The following is a 15,176-nucleotide window of genomic DNA, read 5'->3' as shown; positions in this document are numbered from 1 at the left end:
AACCAAGTAAACTAAAACTGTTAACTATCTCAATCTCTTCACCATCTATACTGATGCTGCCAATTGGCCCAGTGGTGAGAATCTTTGTTTTCTTGGTGTTGAGCTTCAATCCATATTGAAGACTGCAATCCTTGACCTTCTGCAGCAAGCACTTCAGGTCCTCCTCAGTTTCAGCAAGCCGGGTTGTTTCATCTGCATAACGAAGGTTGCTGACGATTCTTCTACCAATCCTGATGACACATTCCTCTTCGTACAGCCCAGCATCTCGGATGATTTGGTCTGCATACAGATTGAAAAGGTATGGAGACAAAATACATCCCTGACGGATTCTTGATTTTTAATCATCCAGTGTCTCCCTGCTCTGTTTTGACAACTGTCTCTTGGTCCAAGTATAAGTTTCGCATTGTTGTTGCTGTTGTTGTTATGTACCGTCGAGTCATTTGCCTCTCATAGCGACCCTATGTACAACAGCCCTAAAACCTGCTCTATCCTGTGCCAATCGCATTGCCTCTGACACACCCATCCCGATTACCCCAGTCACTGAATCAATCCACCTCATAGAGGGTCTTCCCCTCCTGCACAGTCCCTCTACTCTACCCAGCATGATGTCCCTCTCCAAAGACCTGTCTCTCCTTGCAACATGTCCAAAGCATGTCAGACAAAGCCCCAGAATCTTTGCCTCCAAGGAGCAGCCTGGTTTAACCCTCTCTAGGATGAATCTGTTTGTTTTCTTGGCAGTCCATGGTACATTCAATACTCTTCTCCAGCACCACAGCTCAAAGGCGTCAATTCTCCTTCTGTTCTCCCTAGTCATTGTCCAGCTCTCTGATGCATAACAAGTGATTGCAAAGACCATGGCCTGTATCAGGCGCACCTTCGTCTCCCAAGAGACACCGTTGCTCTTGAGTACTTTAGAGAGGTCCCTAACAGCAGACTTTCCCATTGCAATACGTTTTTTGATTCCCTGGCTGCTGGTGCCAAGAGTGTTGACTGTGGAGCCGAGCAAACTGAAGCTGTGAACAATCTCAATCTCTTTGCCATCCATCCTGATGCTACCAATTGGTCCAGTGGTAAGAATCTTTGTCTTCTTGACATTGAGCCTCAGTCCATACTGAAGGCTGCAGTCCTTGACCCTCTGCAGCAAGTGCATGAGGTCCTCCTCAGTTTCAGCGAGCAAGGTTGTGTCACCTGCATAATGCAGATTGTTGATGGATCTTCCACCAATCCTAACACCACGCGTCTCCTCATAGAGCCCAGCCTCTCTGATAATCTGCTCTGCATACAGGTTGAAAAGGTACGGAGATAGGACACATCCCTGGCGCACACCCTTCCCTATTTTGAACCATGCAGTGTTGCCCTGCTCTGGTCTGACGATTGCCTCTTGGTCCAAGTATAGGTTTCACATTAGCACTATTAAATGTTCTGGGATTCCCATTCTTCTCAGAGTCAGCCATAGCTTGTTGTGATCCACACAGTCAAAAGCCTTTGCATAGTCAATGAAGCACAGATAGACATTCTTCTGGTATTCTCTGCTTTCTGCCAAGATCCATCTAACATTAGCTATAATATTCCTAGTACCATGACCTCTTCTAAATCCAGCCTGCACATCTGACAGTTCTCTGTTGACATATTGTACCAAACGTTTTGGGATCATTTTCAGCAGAATCTTGCTTGCATGTGATATCAATGATGTTGTTTGATAATTTCCACACTCTGTTGGGTCACCTTTCTTCAGAATGGGAACAAATATCGATCTCTTCCAGTCAGTTGGCCAGCTGGCTGTCCTCCAGATTTCCTGGCACAACTTAGTGAGCACATCCAGGGCAGTGTCTGCCTGTTGAAATGAATCAATTGGTATGCTGTCAACTCCCGGAGCCTTGTTTTTTGCCAATTCCTTCAGAGCAACTTGAACTTCCTCCTTCATCACTATAGGCTCTTGCTCATATGTTATTTCATGAAATTCCCCTGTGTCAGCCAATTCCTTCTGATACAGCGACTCTGTGTACTCCTTTCATCTTCTCTTGATACTTCCTGGATCATTTAACATTCTACTCAAACTGTCTTTAAGTATTGCCCTATAAAACCCAAGTTGGAACCTTACCATATCCTGCATCATTTCATCTCTACCATGCTGGTGGCTGTTATTACAGTCACTGTGTCAATCTGTCTTATTGAGGATTTTCACTACACTTTGATTCAGCTCATTGCCATGAGCCTAAAGTGACTCGTGACCATCCAATGGGTTTTCAGAGTCTGTAAATCACATGTAAGGAGACTGCCCATATTTCCCCTGCACAGCCATTGGAACGTTTGGTCTCCTTTAAGTTAGCAGCACAATTCTCCACTGATTATGCATTAGACCTCCCTCTCTGGCACTGAGAAGAACGTGGTTAGTGATGCAGATGTGGCAGAACAATGGTTATTGAGTCAGTGGCAACAAGGGATTTTGACTATATGCAATGGGAAAGGAGGGGAATCTCATTTGGGGCGTGTGAAATTAACTCATTATTTTTAGAACTATTTCTTCTAAGTTGTATGTATGTGTATGTATACTCATGAGTGTACCACACTAACCATAGGGGTCTGTCACACAAATACTAAGGAATATATTTACAAATACATATGAATATATTCTTCACCCAAAACTAGATGAAGCAAAGTTTCCATTTTAGGTACAATGGCTTTAATCATATCATTCAAAAATTTTGTATCATTGTCCCCAGTTACTTCGAAGGCCTTCCCTTATAGACTTTTTATCAGTTAAAAAAAATCATTCCAGTTTTCTTAAGACAAGAACAATTAAGAGGAAAATCTAAAAGTCCATAAACCCAATGGGCAGTGATGTAAGAGAAGGGAATAACTTTCATTTTAACAAGGGTTATCCTTGCCTATAAGCAATTTTACTATATAAACTTGCCTAAAACCCTGTCAATTTGCCTATAAGCAACTGCAGAATTCTAAGCTCATGTCCTAAAAGAATGTTTTTACAGAAAGAATTCAGGTAAAAAAAACGAAGAATGTAGAAACTTCTAAAAAATAAATTAAAAATAATGTAAAAACTTCCAAAATTGTATTTTCTATGTAATGTATAAAAGTCAATAAACAATCAAAATATATATACAACATCGTATTCTAGATGGAGTTCTGGTGGCCTAGCTATAAGAAACTGCTGCAATCCTGAAGACACACGGTTTGAATCTACCAGCTGCTCCTCAGAAGAAGGATGGGCAATCTCCTCTCATGCAATTAAACTGCCTCTGGAAACCCATGGAAGGTTCAGGGGTGGGTCAGTTTGGATTCAGTGTCACACAACAACAACACAGTATTACAGAGATTATTTTTCTATTTAGGCATTTGGGGGGTTTTAATGGTAATTAGAAAGAAAATGTAATGATTTTTAAAGTATATCTACAAGATCATATAGTCTCTGATGACATCAAGATCAATTAGCATAACACATCCCACAAACACAATGTTGTGCATTGTTGTACATCAGACTCTGGTGAATAGTGATGGGGTCCTGAGTGCTTGCAGGTACCTATGTAAGGTGCTGTTTCCTACTATTGTTCTCTTTCTGTCCAGAAAAAGAAGGGAGAAGAAAAGCAAAGATGTATTGAAACAATTAGTCTCAAAGACTAATAGACCATTTGAGCCTCAATTTCCAAAAACACTAAGACCACAAGAACTCGCTGATGGCCAGCCACAGGTGCTGCAAAAGGGATCACAGTAGATCTCAGATAGAGTGGGGAGAAACATGGAATAAAAGTTTTTAAAATGCCCCATTTACTGCTCTGAAAGAGACTGGTGAACCCCTGAGACTGTGGCTTTTAGTCATTTTCAACCTGGGACAAAATTCACCCCACAGTTGAACTCTCAGCAAAACAATAGACAGGCCTGTGTTGTTGTTGCTGTTATTTTGTTGTATGTCACTGGGTTGAAACTGACTCACAGACTATAAAACGCATGGAAAGAGATTGCTCCTCTTTCTCCTGCAGAGGAGCTGGTGGATTCAAATTGCATGTTATTAAGTTGGCAGCACAACTTCTTAACCACTAAGGTCACCAGAGCTCCCTAGACCCATAAGGGGAACAATCCCAGTGAGGCACTCACTCCTTACACTAAACAATCTTCTAAGGTCAAAAGAGCAGCATTTGCATAAGGAAAAAGCCCTGAAGATAAGAAAGGGTAGGATAGGAGAATTAATAAAAATTAAAAAATCAAAGGGAATAAGAAAAATATATACATTGTGAGTATTGCAATTAATGTTATAAAACAAAATGTACATAAATGATTAAACCAGTATTCTTTGTAAACTTTTACTCATGTGTCAATAAAAAAATTAAAAAGAAAGAAGTAGTTCTGCACATATCCAACAATTCTCTCACCAGAATTTTACAATAGGCATAATGTTTTTTAAAAAGTATAACCTTTTTGTTCACAATAGCAAGGAGTTGGAAACAAATGGATGGAGAAGCTCTGGTATAGTCACACAATGGAATACTACGCTGCATTGAAAAACAAGGAACTCATCCAATATTATTCAAAATGGGTGACCCTAGAGGATATTATGCTGAATGAAATATCTGTCACAAAAGGACAAATACTACATAGTGTCACTGTTGTAGAATGGGACTGATATCAGGGTTGGGGTAAGACTGAGAAAAACTGGATAAATTATGTAGGCTGCATTGAAACAAATTAAGGCAAGAACAGTTTAAAAGTGATATATGATAGGGTATTATGGTTATCACAAGAGTTCAGAATGAAGGTTGCATAGTGGAGTGTACTCGGGGTGAGGGGGCCTGGGGAGGTAGGACTGTATACCAATGAAGGAATTTTTCTTTTACTTTTCAAAGAGAAGAGCAAACTTGGGGGGGAAGGGGTGGCCAGGGAGAAAAGTGCAACAATGAATGAATGGAAATCCAAAATCTCTGTAAATGTTCATTAAAATTAATAAAATAAATTTTTTTTAAAAAGTATAGCCTTGGGGGAGGGGATAGTCAAGCAAATGGGAAAGATCTGGTATGAAAAACAATGTATTTGAACTTTGTAAATAAACCAGTATAAAATAACGTTTAGCCTTCTTTGATCAATGAGGCCCTTTTATATATATATACAGATAATCTCTAAGTCTTCAAAGGAAAGTCTGCAAACCTAAATTGCTCACAAATGAACCAGTGAATATAAACTAAAAGCATAGAGGAGATAGATTTGCAAGTGTACGAAATTCAACAGTACAATATATGAGCAATTTGAAAAGCATAAGTATCAAAACATATAGAACAGTAAATGGTCATAGAGAGGGTCTATTGAGACAAACTGTCACAGCAACTGAACAAAGCAGCCACGGGCTCTGATGGCACCATTCACTGCTTTTATGATGGTAAATTTCTCTCCATAACATTTTATAGACACTGAGTTATGACCTGACTCTATGAACATCTTGGATATCTCCTTCCTTTTGCCTCCACCCACCACCCACGGTCATCAAGGTGATTCTGACTCACAGTGACCTTCCATCAGGTTTCCAAAGTTATAAATCTTTACAGAGGGGACAGTTCATCTTTCTCCCTGGGAGCAGCTGGTGGACTTGAATCACCAATCTTTTGGTTAACAGCACAACATGTAACACACCATGCCACCAGAGCTCCTCTCCTGTTGTCTACTGACTCTAAGCTGCTATATGAGTCTAACCTCTGGGGAGCCCGAGCTTCACGGATTCACATCATCCCTCTACAGAAACGCACCGTTTTCACTGAGTCGCTCAGAGCTTCCCACTGCTGGAACGGAATGCTCATCTGGTTCCTTCGCCAGTGGTCATAGCGAGCTCGGCTCTCTTCATTGGTCAGTACCTCCTTTGCCTTCTGCAGCTTCTGGAAGGTCTCCACTGGAAGATAAATCAAGACATGAACATGTCTCCTCAGGAAGGGTCATTTTAAATTCTTAAAACACTCAGACTTCCTAGCTCTGTGACTGGGGCCTATTTACCTCATTATGCCTTAGTTTCCTTTACAATAAGAATCAGCAAGATGGTGTATGTAAAGTACCTGGTACACATTATTCAACTCAGATTAGATCTCAGGTATTGTGTAGGATGCTCGTGACACCAGTGTAAACAACATACATGTTCAACTTAATGTGAGACATTGGAAATACTACAATTATTTGAAAGCAAGACAATTATTTAAAAATATTACAATTTCATCTTCTAGGAAGAAGTGCAGGGAGCTCTGGTGGCCTAGTGGTGAGAAATTGCACTGCAATCACAAAGGCACATCGTTCAAATCCACCAGCTGCTCTGTGGGAGGATTGGCAATCTCTTCCCATGCAGATAACGGCCCCTGAAAACCCACTGGCAGGTCAGCTATGGTTTGATTCTGACTCAACAGAATACAACAACAATAGGAAGAAGTGCATTCACTTATTGCCATCAAGTTGGAATGGACTCATGGCTCATGCTCCTTTGGGTTTCCAAGGAGGTTGCCCATCTTTCTTCCACATTGTCACTGTGGGTTTGAACCGCCAGAGCGGTCTTTGTTTTAGCACAGCTCCTTAGTAACTAAGCCATGGGGCCTCCCTCTGTACAGCCTTTTCTGGTGGTCAAGGGGGACCAGGAGAAGGTAAGAAACACAAGGTGTTGGTAGCAACCAGGCAAGAGGAACAATGTAGATGAAGATTCTGAGACAGGAAGAAGTACAAATGGTACCAGTGTGGCTGTGGAATACAGAACCAAGGGGGAAACAAAGAGGGACTGCGAAGTAGAGAGGGATCAAGTCATTTAAAGTCTTAAAAGTCATACGATGAATTTTGGTCCTTTGCCAATAGGAAGTCACTGGGAGGTGTCAAGCACAAGGAAATAATATCAAACGCACTCCATAAACATTAGTTTTTGTCACTGGTCTTTATGACCAAAACATGTTGTTGTTGTTCATAGGTACCATTAAGTTGACTATGACTGATAGTGACTCTTTGAACTCTGCCCTATCCTGTGTCATCCTCATTACCTTTAATACATTTGAGCCTTTCATTACTGTAACTGTCAATCTATCTTGTTGAGGTTGTTCCTTTCCTTTGCAAACCCTTCACCTTTCCAAGCATATGTTTGTCCAAGGACTGGCACCCCCACCAGCTGCTCCATGGGAGAAAGATGGACAATCTCTTCACAGGCCATTCACAGCTTCCCAAAACCCTCCATTGGAGGGTCAGCTCTAAGTCAGTTCCCACTCCGTGACAATGAATTTAGGTATTTTTTTAATTGTATACAACAGAAACCTTTAATGGCCATGAAGGAAACAGTTCCAAAATCTTTCTACCCTTCACTTAAGCTAAAATTTTCTGTATGGGAGAAAGATGGACAATCTCTTCACAGGCCATTCACAGCTTCCCAAAACCCTCCATTGGAGGGTCAGCTCTAAGTCAGTTCCCACTCCGTGACAATGAATTTAGGTATTTTTTTAATTGTATACAACAGAAACCTTTAATGGCCATGAAGGAAACAGTTCCAAAATCTTTCTACCCTTCACTTAAGCTAAAATTTTCTGTAGAGTGGGATACGGACTGACATGTAAAAATCCACTGTATTATCTCGGGCAGGGATACTGGCCGCTGGCCTTTGGCTGCCTAGAGTCGGTTTCTGGCCGCGACCACGGGGCTTGCGTCTCTTTCCTCTCGGCAAGTGATTGGGCGCAATCAATCAATCAATCAATCAATAACTAAATAAATAAAAAATCCACTGTATTTTTATATACTTGTAATGAATAGGAAGCTCTGGTGGCCTAGTGGCAAGAAGCTGCACTATAATCCTGAAGGCATACGGTTCAAACCCAATAGCTGCTCAGCAGGAGAAGGATGGGCATCTCCTCCTGTGAAATTAACTGCTTCTGGAAACCCACCAGAGGATCAGCTATGGGTCAGTTCTGACTTGATGGTATACAACAACAACAATAGCAATGAATAATCCAAAAAATGAAATCCCATTTACAGTAATATCAAAAGGAATGAAGTGCTTTGGGATAGATGTAACAAAAGAAGTGTAAGACTTGTACACTGAAAAGTACAAAATCATGCTGAAAAAACTAAGGAAGTACAACCAGGAGAAGATAAAATAGATGAATGGGACCTTCTAAGAATCAAATCCCTATGCACATGCAAAAACTTCTCCAACAGGGTAAAAAGGAAAGCCACAGACTGGAGAAAGGTATTTGGTAATGACATGTCAGATAAGGGACTTACATCTAGAATTTATAAAATACTTGAGCACCACAACAAAATAAAGGTGAATATTCCAATAGAAAAATGGGCACAGGATATGATCAGACACTTCACCAAAGAAGACATTCAGATGGCCAACAAGCACATGAAGAAATGTTCAAAATCCCTAGCTCTAAGAGAGATGCAAATCAAAACAACTATGAGCTATCATCTCACCCCAGTCAGAACAGCAAAATTTAACAGAACAGCAAACATCAAATGCTGGCAAGGTTGTGGAGAAACTGGAACCCTTATTCACTGTTGGTGGGAGTATAAAATGGTGCAACCAGTGTGGAAGGAGGTATGGCGCTTTCTCAAAAAGTTGCAAACAGAGATACCATTTGACCCAGCAATTCCACTACTGGTAATATACCCCAAAGAAACCATGACCACCACCCAAGCAGATAAATGCACACCCGTGTTTATCGCGACTTTGTTCACAATAGCAAAGAGTTGTAAACAATCTAAGTGCCCATCAACAAACAGATAGAGAAGCTGTGGTTTATTCACACAATGGAATACTACACTGCATTGAAAAACAAGGAACTCATGCAATATTATTCAAAATGGGTGAGCCTGGGGGACATTACGCTGAGTGAAATATCTCAGTCACAAAAGGACAAATATTGCATGGTGCCACTGCTGTAAAATGGGACTAATATCAGTGTTGGGGTAAGACTGAGAAAAACTGTATAAATTGTGTATACTGCACTGAAACAGATGAGGAAGTGAATAATTTAAAAGCAATGTATGATAGGGTCTTATTGTTATCACAGGAGTCCACAATTAAGGTTGCATAGTGGAATGTACTTGGGGCCGTGGGAGGGGTGCGGGGGGATTGTGTACCAGGGAAGGAGTGTTTCTTTTACTTTTGAAAGAGAGGAGAGAGGAGTGAATTTGGGGGGGGGCTGGGCAGGGAGATAAGTGTAGCAATGAATGAATGGAAATCCAACATCTCTGTAAACACTCATTAAAATTATTTTTAAAAAACCTAAGGAAGACATAATAAATAGAAAAATACCCCCTGTTCATGGATGATCAAGACTGATTATTGATAAAATAACAATATTAAACAGATAACAATCGACAGATCTGACGCAATCCCTAGGAAAATCCCTGTTGATTTGATTGAAAAAAATTAAAAACTGACACTAAAATCCGTACACAAATACAATGGACCAAGCCAATCTGGATATAAATAGAATAAAGGTGGAGGAGTCACACTTTCTAACGTCAAGACTTTCCAACTATAACGACAAAGGTGTAGCAGTGTTTTACTGGCTTAAGAGTAGACTAATAAGTCAGAGGAACAGAACTGAGACCCCAAAAATAAACCTATATATCCATCACAAAACTCATTCACCACTGTCAGGTCAGAATCAACTCATAGTTGATCCTCCGAATAGATTTTCTGAGACTGTAAACCATGCTGGAAGAGACTGTCCCTCTTTCTACCAAAAAAGCAGCTGGTAGACCTCCAGAGATCATCTCTCCCTATGGACTACACCACCAGAATTTCTTAGAGACATCTACAGCTAATTGATTTTTTTTATAACAATCTCAAGACAATTCAAATGGAAAAAGCATTCTTTTCAACGGATGATGCTGGAATAAGTGGATATATGAAGCAAATGAGTAAGTTGAACTCCTATTACACTCCATATAGAAATTAGTTGCTATTGTTGTTAAGTGCCGTTAAGTCAAGTATGAACCACAACAACCCTATGAACAACAGAGCTGAGCCCTATCAAATCCTCTGCCTTACTCACTCTTCCTGACACGCAAGAGCCCATTGTGGCAGTCACGGTATCAATCCACCTGGTCGAGAGTCTTCCTCTCCTTCAGCGACCCTCTACCTTTCTGAGCTTCATGTCCCTCTCCAAGGAATGGCCTCTCCTTGCAACATGCCCAAAGTATGTGAGGTAAATCATCATTCTTGCCTTCAGAAAAGCACTCCAGCTGCACCCTCTCCAAGACGTATTTGTTTGTTCTTTTGGCAGTCCATGTTCAGTGTTGTTCTCCAACACCACAGTTCAAGGGCATCAGTTCTTCTTCTGTCATCCTTATCGATTATCCAGCTCTCAGAGCATAACAAGTGATCGGAAAGACCATGGCCTGAGTCAGATGCACCTTAGTCCTCAAATTGACATCATTACTCTTCAATTATTTAGAGAGGTCCTTAACTGCAGATTTTCCCAGTACAATGCATCTCCTTACTTCCTGACCGTGGATACTAACGGTGTTAATTGTGGACCCAAGCAAGATGAAATTGTTGACAGTTTCAATCTCTTCTCTATCCATTATGTTGTTGTCTATAATTCCAGTGGTAAGAATCTTTGTTTTCTTGACATTGATATGCAATCCATTCTGAAGACTGCATTCCTTCATCTTCTATAACAAGTGCTTCAAATTCTTCTCAACTTTCAGCAAGCAACATTGTGTCATCTGCATAATGTAGATTGCTAAAGAGTCTCCCTCCAATCCTGATACCACATTGCTCTTCACTGAGTCCAGTTTCTCAGATAATTTGCTCAGCATACAAACTGAATAGGTATGGAGAGAGAATGTAACCCTGATGCACTTCCTTCTCAATTTTAAACCATGCAGTATTCCGTTGCTCTGTTCACACAACGGCCTCCCGATCCAGGTATAGGTTTCTCATGAGCACAATTAAGTGCTCTGGGATTCCCATTCTTCTCAATGGCAGCCACAATTTGTTATGATCAACACAGTCAAATGTCTATGCATAGTCAATTAAGCACAAATAGACATTCTTCTGGTATTCTCTATTTTCAGCCTGGATCCATCTGACATCAGCAATGATGGCCCTGGTGCCATGACTTCTTTTAAATTCTGCTTGAACTTCTAGCAGTTCCCTATCTGTGACCTGTTCCAGTAGTATTTCTTCAGTAGTATTTTGCTTGCATGTGCTATTAATGCTATCAGAAGATAGGAAGACTCCTCAAAATATGATTTACAGCAACAGAAACACAATGGAGGATCAGAACATCTTGACTCAATGATAGTAATTTAGTTTGACTATGGCTATAAGAAAAAGGAAAGTGTTTCTTAAAATGTGAAAAAATTAGGCAAGCTCTGGTGGCCTAGTGGCAAGAAGCTGCACTGCAATCCCAGAGGCGCACAGTTTTAATCCACCAGATGCTCTGCTGGAGGAGGGACAATCTCCTCCTGTACCAGTCAGATCTGATTTAACACAAAAAAACAATAAAATAAAATAAAATTTAAAAATGTGAAGAAATTGGAATTTTTATAAACTGTTATGTTGTTATTATTGTTGTTGTGTAGCACCAGAACTGACTCATAGTTCACCCTCCAGTGGGTTTTCAGAGGCAGTAAGTTGCATGAGGGAAGATAACCCATCTTTCTCCCACAAAGCAGCAGGTGGATTTGAACTGCATACCTTTGGATTGACAGCAAAGCTCCTTACCACTATGACACCAGAGGTCTCTACCAGTAGGACTGTAAAATAGTACAGTCATAGTGTGAGAAACAATGTATACAAACTTAGTAAACAAGCCAGTGTAAAATAAATTTTTTCTTAAATAGTGCAGTCATTTAAAAAAATATTTTGGTCCTTTTCTTAAAAGTTGAAATTAGAAATAGCATTTAGGCAACAATTCCATTACTAGGTATATATCCTAAAGAAATAAGAGCTGCAACACAGCTATTACACTTATGCTTATGTTCACAGCAAAGAGATGGAAATAATATAAGATGAATGGGTATAGATAGATAGATAGATAGATAGATAGATAGTATGGTGGCCTAATGGCAAGAGGCTGTGCTGCAATCCCGGAAGTGTGCAGTTTGAATCCACCAGATTCTCCACTGAAGGAGGAATAATCTCCTCCTGTGCCAGTTGGATCCGATTCAATGGCACACAACAAATAAAAAAAAAGAGAGAGAGAGAGAATAAAGAAGAGTTCTCAAAACCCTACATAACTTGGAAAAATCTGGAGGACATTATGCCAAGCAAAATAAGTCAGTCACAAAAGGGCAAGTATGGTACAAGCCAACTACTAGAAAAAGCAAAGGGAAGATTCACACACAGGAAAAAAAAATATTCTTTGATGGTTATAAGGAGAGGAGGATGAGTAAAGGAAAAATCACTAGATGACACATAGAGAAAGATCACAATGTCACCAAAGAAGGAAACTATGGAAAGAAGCACACAAGGCTACAATGTGGGCATTATAGTCCATGTCACAAAACAAAACGTCTATGAATTGTTGAACGGAAAACCAATTTTCTCTGTAAACTTGCACTCAAATCAAAATAAAATAAACTGGCAAAAAAATAATTTGGCAAACTGTTGCTAAGAAATTTTTTAAACATTAACCATTACTGTCATAGTTATCAGGTGCTGTAATGTCAACTGCAACTCAAAAAAGGGGGGGGGAAGACAAATAAAGGAAAAAATAAAAGGTAACTGTAACTCACAAAGACCTATGAATCTTAAAGGCTGAATTTTCTAGTATATCAACCATACCTTAATAAAGTACTAGTTCTAAAAAGATTATACCTAAAAGCAGTGGAGCAGTTCCACATCCTGATAATGGTGGGTACACGAATTTACTTATACATATGTTATTATTCATGGAATTGTGAACCTAAAGAAATCAATTTTACTCTATGGTAATGTTTTTTTTGTTTGTTTTTTTTATGGTAATGTTTTAAATAAAATCATTTCAGAGGCTGTAAATTACACTAGAGGAGATGGTCCAGCTTTCTCACAATGAGTTGGTGGTGGACTCGAACTGCCAGAGCGGTGAGGCCCCTTGGGCTAGTGGCACAACCCTCCAGGGACTGTGTCACCAAAGCTCTCTGTAAGTACCTAGGTGGTACAAATAGTTTGAACTGGCCGTTGTCAATAAGTCAAGTATAACTACGATCTTAGAAAACATAGTAAAACTGCCCCACTGGGTTTCTGGGACTGTAATCATCCCAGAAGTGAACTCCCTCCCCCATCTTTTTCCTGCAGAGCAGCCAGTGGACTCAAAACAATTACCTATGCAGGTAGCAGCTGCATGCATAACCACTGCACCACCAGGGTCCCCTACTGAACTGAAAAGTTGGTAAAACTATAGGAAAAACAAGCTAACAAAGAGCACCTTCTCAGAGCAAGGGGCTCTGGTGAGTAGTTTTTTCTGTTGCTGGCGACTGCTCAAATGTCCTATTGCATAAATGAGACGTCACTTTTTCTAACACCAGTAAGACGCTCATCCAATTATCACCATGGATGTGCTCACCAGTTGCTCCCATGTACTGGTTCTTTATCTAAGTGTCACCTTCTCTTTGCACATAATTGTTTATTGCTTCACTTTCCAGAACACAAGAAGCCTGTGTCACGTCATGCTGATGCCAATCCTTCAACAACAGCTGATAAGCTGAATGCAAAAGAGATCTTATCTTTCCTACTATGTGGTTGTTCTCATTCCATTCTCTTTACCACATTTAATAAAAATGAGCTTGAGTTTATATTTGTCTTTTAATATATCAGCTAATGAAATGAATCATACAAGGTAAACATTTACCAGTTCTCGGAACAGGCATTTCTGTTTATAAGCTACACAAACAAAGGGACCTAGAAGCTTTGACAAGCATTCTGATTTAACTCATAAATCTACTTTGAAAACACAGAACTTCCTTAAAATGCTTATTTCACAATAGAATTTGCATTAATATAGTCCTGTTTTAAATCTATGGCATCTGCATATACTTGAGAAATAATAATATTATGATGGCAGAGCACATTTTGAAAAAATGTCTAATGGGAAATGTTCTTTTGTTTGTAACCTTAATGGTAAAAAGGAAGCTGCACTACACTCCTAAAGCACAGGGTTCAAATCCACCAATTGCTCTAGAGAAGGATAGGAAATCTCCCCGCATGCAATTCGTTGCCTCTGAAAACCTACTGGATAGTCAGTTCCAGCGATGAGTCAGTTCCAATTTGACAGTACACAACAACAACTGGCAGGGAGAGACTAAGGATCTCTGGTGGTACTGTGGCTAAGACCTTCAGCTGCTAACAAAAAGGTCAGTGGTTCAAACTCAGCAGCCTCTCTAAGAGAGAAAGATGAAGCAATCTGCTTCTGTAAAAATTCACAACCTTAACAACAAGATAAAGGTAAACAATCCAATTGAAAAATAAGGACAGGATATGAACTTCACCAAGGAAGACATTCAGATGGCCAACAAGCATGTGAAGAAATGTTTAAAATTCCTAGCTATAAGAGAGATACAAATCAAAACAACTATGAGATATCATCTCATCTCAGTAAGAATAGAAAAATTTAACAGAAGAGCAAGCAACAAATGCTGGCGAGGCTGTGGAGAAACTGGAACCCTTATTCACTGTTGGTGGAAGTGTAAAATGGTGCAACCACTGTGGAAGGTGGTGAGGCGCTTTCTCAAAAAGTTGCAAATAGAGATACTATTTGACCCAGCAATTCCACTACTGGAAATACACCCCAAAGAGACCATAACTGCCACATTAGCAGGTATATGCACACCCATGTTTATCGCAGCTTTGTTCACAATAGCAAGGAGTTGGAAACAACCTAAGTGCCTATCAACAAGCAAACGGATAGAGAAGCTGTGGTATATCCACACAATGGAATACTACTAATGAAAAACAAGGAACTCATGCAATATTATTCAAAATGGGTGATCCTGGAGGACATTATGCTGAGTGAAGTATCTCCGTCACAAAAGGACAAATACTGTGTGGTGCCACTGTTGTAAAACAGGACTGACATCTGGGTTGGGGAGAAGACTGAGAAAGACAGGTTTAATAATGTATGCTGCATTGAAACAGATGAGGGAGAAAACTGTTTAAAAGCATATGTGATTGGATATTTTTGTCATGATAGGAATCCAGAACAAAGGCTGCATAGTGGAGTGGA

At 40.0% G+C, this 15,176-nt stretch overlaps 1 protein-coding gene across 1 annotated transcript in view; it reads right to left on the bottom strand.

Moving 5' to 3' along the window:
* DNAJC12 (DnaJ (Hsp40) homolog, subfamily C, member 12) overlaps positions 1-15,176 on the bottom strand; it is a 67,463-nt gene that overhangs the window by 35,069 nt on the left and 17,218 nt on the right. Inside the window, exon 3 of the mRNA XM_006889020.1 lies at positions 5,748-5,887. Within this exon, the coding sequence (XP_006889082.1) occupies positions 5,748-5,887 (140 nt within the window). The remainder of the gene's footprint in view (positions 1-5,747; positions 5,888-15,176) is intronic.

This window comes from Elephantulus edwardii, unplaced genomic scaffold (assembly GCF_000299155.1).
Source record: "Elephantulus edwardii isolate Elephantulus edwardi_28Jun2011 unplaced genomic scaffold, EleEdw1.0 scaffold00074, whole genome shotgun sequence".
Taxonomy (NCBI): Eukaryota; Metazoa; Chordata; class Mammalia; order Macroscelidea; family Macroscelididae; genus Elephantulus; species Elephantulus edwardii.
The sequence above is the reverse complement of the archived record's forward strand: the minus strand, read 5'-3'. Positions and strand labels throughout refer to the sequence as shown.